The following is a 6,216-nucleotide window of genomic DNA, read 5'->3' on the forward strand; positions in this document are numbered from 1 at the left end:
TGATGGAAGCTGTTGTTCAGCAAAACCCGGAAGGCCAAACATTCCCCTATGGCTGATTTAGGCAATGAACACGTCTGAGTCAGGAATTACCCACCTGACTCCCTACAACATCCCCCCCCCCCTTCCCTCTGCTTGTCTTTATTGCTGACACCAGACTGAATAATAAGACACGCTTTCTCCACACACAAAATGTGTATTTCCGACAAGGCTCTTCCACTGTTCATCTTCCTGGCAGCTTCTTACGAGGGGTGGGTCTTTGGCTTTTCCTTCTCAGTTTCCTGCTACATTTCTCTTTTTCTCAACTTAGTGACTATGAGTAGCGACAAGGCTCCTTGATATGGCAGGTTATAATCCTTTCCTTCTTTTTTTGTTTTGTTTTGTTTATTTTGGAAAATAATAGGGGGAGCCGTATCAATTATCAGGACTGTATAAGCAGACATTGTTGCCCCCCCCCCTCGCGTGCGCCTTTCCCTGCCTTCTGCTAGAATATTCATCTCAATACACTTTATCACTAGTTACCCGTTGTGACAATCACAATTCTAGACGGTTGTTGGGCAACAGAAACAAAGCAGAAACAAAATGTTTGGAGTGTAAAGGATAAAAGACTGTTGAAAACTGTTATATTCTCCTCCTGTCTTTGGAATCATTGAGATCTTCTGCTTTTTTATTTTTAATGCTGGGCTGAGGTGTGTGTGTTTTTTTGTGTGTGTGTTTTTTAACTCAATGCAAGTGGAAGTCATTATCTGTAAACATTTGAAGAGCCAGCGAGATGATTTTCATAACTTTAAGTTCTACAAAGGAGCCAAATAATCTTGCTACGTGCATGCCACGGTGATAGAACCCTCCGGCTTTCATCTGATCTGATTCTCCCCAGTAAGGATAAAATGTTCCCTTTGGTGAATGTCTAAAGCTTACACTAACCGGTCTGAGAGGCATGTGCATGCACCCCCCCCCCAAATGAATTGAAATGAAATATAAAAACTAAGCAGTATAGCCTTGAAGCCAGCCGCAGGGAGAAATTGCATTCTGAGGAAAGCCGGCAAAATATCCTATTCCCCACCGCCCAGAATAAAATAAAAGTTCATTTCTACAAAGAATTTGGAGTGGATTAGGGAACAGGAGAAAGACAGAGAGCTAAATAATAAACAGGAGATTTCCCCCTCTTCCAAGTTACCTCTTCCAATATCCTTTCGGTAAAGATATTTCCTGCATTATGAAGTTTGAGGCATGAGAAATCCTGGGATGCACTTCATACTTCAGGGTTGGAAAGTGGTGGCTGTAGTAATGAATGAGCATAAAAAATTCCCCTAAAGAAGTGAGAGAGGGTTAACATAGTCATCTCCCTCAAGTGCTGGCCTGCTACACACCGGGGGCTTTGGGCTCAGGGGAGCATCTGAAAATAGGAGCACACAGAGTCAGTTGGGATAGCCCAGGAGTGTAAGTCTTGGTGCTTTTCTCCCAAGGGTCAAAATGATGTACATGATGAATGAGTGGTGGAACAGATTGCCCCTCTTCAGCCTGCGGGTGGGGCAGTTCCAGATTCAAATGCTCCTCTCAGTTCTTTCGCTTACACACCATGCAAAGAGAAAACCAGGAGATCAAGGACAAAAGTTCAATCATTGTTCAATCGTTGTGCTCATTTTAAATAAATAAACAATATTTATGTGTGGCAGGACATTTTTAATATTGGGGTGCATTTAAAAATGTGTACCGTATCTCCCTCAACTGGCAATGATACAGGCCAGATTTCTTCCAGCTCATCCCTCTGTGTAGATTAGACTTTAAGGCATGCTCAGAAACAAAATCTAGGGAAGGAGCCAGCACAGGAAGGAACTCTGCAACATCCTCTGTTGAACCCCAGGTTCAAATGGACTGAGCTTCCTAGGCTCCATGAGGGCTTACTGGTAATGCCTAAAGAAGGATAATAGCCCAACATAAGAACAGGCCTTTTGCATCAGGCCAATGATCCCATCTAGTCCATCGTCCTGTTCTCACAGGGGCTGAACAGATGCCCGAATGGGAAGCACAAGCAAGCACTTGTGATCTCCAGCAGCTGGCATTCAGAGACATCACTGCCTCTGAGAGTGGAGGTAGCACCCAGCCATTGTGGCTAGTAGACATTGATAGCCCTTTCCTCAATGAACCTGCCTGATCCTCTTTTAAAGCCGTCCAAGTTGGTGGCCATAACTGCCTCCTATGGGAGCAAGTTCCCCAGTTTAACTCTTAGTTTCAGTTCCTTTCCTAGTGATCCTTAGCATGGAATTCACCTTTTTCAAAGCTGTAACACTCCAGTTTGCCTTGAAGGCCACCATTTTAATGATGCTCCAATGAGGGCAATGTGGGAAATTAAAATGGCACCTAGACACAGAACTTTGGTGCTGCTGGGAACATTCCAGCCAGATAGCACCACAAGGGTCCCTTTGATGGAAGAGAAATCCTCTCTCTTAACTTGGAGGCTGATTGAGAGGGACCGCAGCATCCAAAAGGCTTCTGCAGGTTAGAGGACCAAGTACAGGCAGGTGACGGGAACAGACCCTGGCCTTGGACCGAGGCAGCTTCTTGTATTGTTAATCAAAGATCATTATTATTTAGGATACAGCAAGCCCGCAACTTGGGTGCATTTAATTTGTGTGCATGGCAAACAACAACAACAAAAACCCTATTAAAAATCAAAAAGGGGGCAGAAACGGGTGCAAATGACTTTGGCAGTCCCACCTGCCACAGAACCCAATGTGTTTTGACTATACATGATTTTGGCATTAGGCTTGATCCCTGGAATAAGTTGTGGGCCTACCATATAGGAAGAATTCAGCTGTTCTCAAAAGTCAGTGTGCTATTGCTAGTGGCATGAACTGAACATTTCCCCCTCTCCATTCTCTTCATAGGGTGTTTTTCCTGCACATCACACCTGAGTCCATTCTGGAGCGCCTGTGTTACCGTATGCTTGACCCAGTCACTGGAGAAAGGTTAGTAGCACCAATGCAAGTGTGCTGGGGATAGTTTCCCTGCTTTGGAAAATTTATCCAAATCTAGGGGGGCGGCGTGTTTTTTGTTTTTGTTTTGCAGAATACAGTTCGCTTTTTGAAGGGATGTCTGGTCCAAATGCAATTCAAAGACAGCCCTGAGTTACCCTTCTCAACAGACAGCCTCACCTGGACAGCAGACTGAGCAGGCATATGCACCTAGTCACAGCCTTCGCCACTAGGGCGAGATGAATTTCCATTGGAATGACAGTAACCGTGTCTGCATTTGCATTTACTCCAGGGGTGGGTCACCCTTCTTAAGCTGAAAATCTGCCTTCCCTTCTAGACAACCTTGCAAGGGCTGCATGCCAGTGATGGGAGGAGCCAGAGGCAAATGTGGGCAGATCAACCAGTGTCAGTTTTCACATTTACACAGTAAGCTAGTTTCATCACACACTCACACACACTGCTCTGTCCTCTATCCAGACAAGCAAGAGAAAGGGAATTTACCTTTGGGGTTAGACTGTAAATTTGAATCCAAGACTTGCCATTTAAAAACAAAAAAATCTTTGTTCAGGGGCCAGAAAACTGTAGGCCAAGCCTCCCCAGCTTTGGTTGGTTTAATTGTGAGCACTTTTGCCAACAATTTTCCTGTGTTTTTAAAGAGTATTTTAATAATAATAATAATAATAATAATAATAAATTTTATTTATACCCCGCCCTCCCCAGCCAAAGCCGGGCTCAGGGCGGCTAACAACAGTAAAAACAATCCAACATTCTAAAAACTTTTCACCATAAAATCAATCAGAAACAAATTGATGGCAACCAGCAAGCAGGACCCTGTGCAGATTGCCAGAGGAGGGGGTCAGGCTGCGCCCTGACCAAAGGCCTGGTGGAACAGCTCTGTCTTACAGGCCCTGCGGAAAGATGTCAATTTTTTCTGAATTATGGCTATATATTGTTATGTCAGCATTGGGGGACCTGTGGCTCTCCAGATGTTGCTGGACTCCAACTCCCAGCATCCCCGGACCATTGGCCATGCTGGCTGGAGCTGGTGGGAGTCCCACAATATATGGAGGGCTACACAGTTGCTGATCGAAGAAGAGGCGCTCCCCTCTCTCAAACGAGAGACTGCTCTTCTAAAGAGAAGCACCCTTCCATGTATTACATGCAGTAGGGAATGCTGTTTATTAAAACAGGTGTGATGGGCTCCGTGGCCTTCCAGATGTTGTTGTACTTCAACTCCCTTCATCCCTGGACCATTGGCTGCTGTGGCTACAGGGGCTGGAAGGCCACAGGTTCCCCATTCCTGCTGTCACCAGGACACTCTTAAAAAGGTAGGCTAGAGCTTAGTCTCTGAGCTTTTTACTGTTCTGCCCCATTTCCAGGTACCACACACTGTACCAACCGGCAGCCTCCAAGGAAGCCAGTGAACGCCTCCTGATACATCCGAGGGACTTGGAAGAGGCTGTGAAACTCAAAGTGGACGCTTACTTGAGGATCGCCGAAGGCTTGGAGACTGTATTCGAAGATGCCATTTTCATCAATGGCGACCAAGACCCTCAGACAGTATTTGAGTACATCGAAAGCTACATTGTCAATCCCCGACCCACCACCCTAGGCTTCCCACTACAAATGGCTTGAAGTGTCTTCTTGAAAATGATTAGGCGAGTGCTTGGCTTGGCTTTGTTTTATGTTGTTTTCCTTTACTTTTTTAAAATTATTTTTAAAATTATTTTCAAATTTTGCAAACAACAATTAAAAAGAAAAACAAAACAGTACACATATCCCATTGGACTTCCCTCCTCCCTTTTGTGGATCCATATATATATCCAAGAAGATGCAGGGGGGAAATATCTATCTATCTTTATATCTATATCTATCTATCTATCTATATCTATCTATCTATCTATCTATCTATCTATCCCCTTTTGTGGATCCATATATATATATATATATATATATATCCGTGTGTGTGTGTGTGTGCGCGCGCGCATATCCCCTGCATTTTACACCCACCCACACCCTGCATATATATCTCCACAAAAGGGATATATATATATATATATATATATATATATATATATATATCTCCCATGCATTATATATATATAATTACCATCCTTAACTGTTCCTTATTTCAAAATTTTAATTACATGTTTTACATCAATCCTGCACTAACCTTTGCTTTAAGCTACTCCACCCCCTCCACCCAGGAGGTTGCAGACGCTCAACGGGGCCAGGAAACACAAGCCTACAAAGCCCTCAATGGATTCCTTATAATAAGAGCGGGGAACTTGGGGCCCTCCAGATTGGTCAGGCTGCTGGTGTGGGGCTGATGGGAGTTGGAGTCAAACAATATCTGGAGGGCCAGTTTCCTCACCACTGACTTGGGTATCATAAACTTTTAGGATCCCCTGGGCCTGGTATATATAGCAGAACTGTGAGTGCTTCCTCCTGCCTTTGGCTAATCAGTGGAGCAGGGTCTTTTGGCTCCACCTACTCAGGTCACCAATCTCAGGGCTAGAGATAAGGCACCTTCCTGATCTAGATTTAAGTGTTGCTGCAAACAGCCCTGCTTCTTACAAGAGGGTGGGGAACCTGTAGCTCTCCATCCCAACCATTGCCCTGCTGGCTGAGGCTGATAGGAGTTGGGAGTCTGATAGGAGGCTGATAGGAGTTAGGAGTCCCACTTTGATCTAAGAAGAGGCATTGTCTCTCACATGGAATGCCTCTTCTAAACAGAGACATTCTTCCCCTCTCTGCATGCACTAGGGAATGCTGCTCCTTAGATCAGGAATGGGGGACGTGTGACCCTCCAGATGTTGTTGGAGTTGGGTGTGTAACATCTGGAATGCTGCAGGTTCCTCAGACCTGACCTAAAATAGGCAGCAGCAGACTGCTAGTATCCATATGTTGAGAGTTAGACCTGAGAGCATCCAGTTGGACTAGAAACCCCCACCTCCTCCTGTAAATTTGATGTTTTGTTTTCCCAAGAGAAATTAAAGGGGTGGTAACATTCTTGATTATCAACCAAACAGGATTTTTCTCTTTTCTTTTTTTGGATTTTTGTGTCCTGCTAATTCCCATGGTTCAGCGACAGAAGAAAAACCTCTCCCCCACCCCATCCTGTCCTTTCCTATATGGATGATTGTTCAAGGCAAGCTTTAAATCTAATTCCTCCCAAATTTTGCCTGATGTGTTCATGGGTCAGAAGATTGTAGAACAGACTATTAAAAGCTCTCTGAACTTA

At 44.5% G+C, this 6,216-nt stretch overlaps 1 protein-coding gene across 3 annotated transcripts in view; it reads left to right on the forward strand.

The window, feature by feature from the left end:
* AK8 (adenylate kinase 8) overlaps nucleotides 1–6,216 on the forward strand; it is a 102,921-nt gene extending 96,705 nt beyond the window's left edge. Inside the window, exons 12-14 of one of the 3 annotated variants that reach the window (XR_014507234.1) lie at nucleotides 2,886–2,966; nucleotides 4,352–5,290; nucleotides 5,332–6,216. Coding sequence is in view for 2 of the 3 variants with exons in the window: in XM_083423814.1 (XP_083279940.1) it covers nucleotides 2,886–2,966; nucleotides 4,352–4,607 (337 nt within the window). In the remaining variant the exon portion in view is untranslated. Of the gene's footprint in view, nucleotides 1–2,885; nucleotides 2,967–4,351 lie in introns of all 3 variants that reach the window. The other 2 variants (XM_083423814.1, XM_083423815.1) reach the window with 2 other exon arrangements.

The sequence above is a fragment of the Podarcis tiliguerta genome, assembly GCF_965153285.1.
Source record: "Podarcis tiliguerta genome assembly, chromosome: Z".
Classification (NCBI taxonomy): domain Eukaryota; kingdom Metazoa; phylum Chordata; class Lepidosauria; order Squamata; family Lacertidae; genus Podarcis; species Podarcis tiliguerta.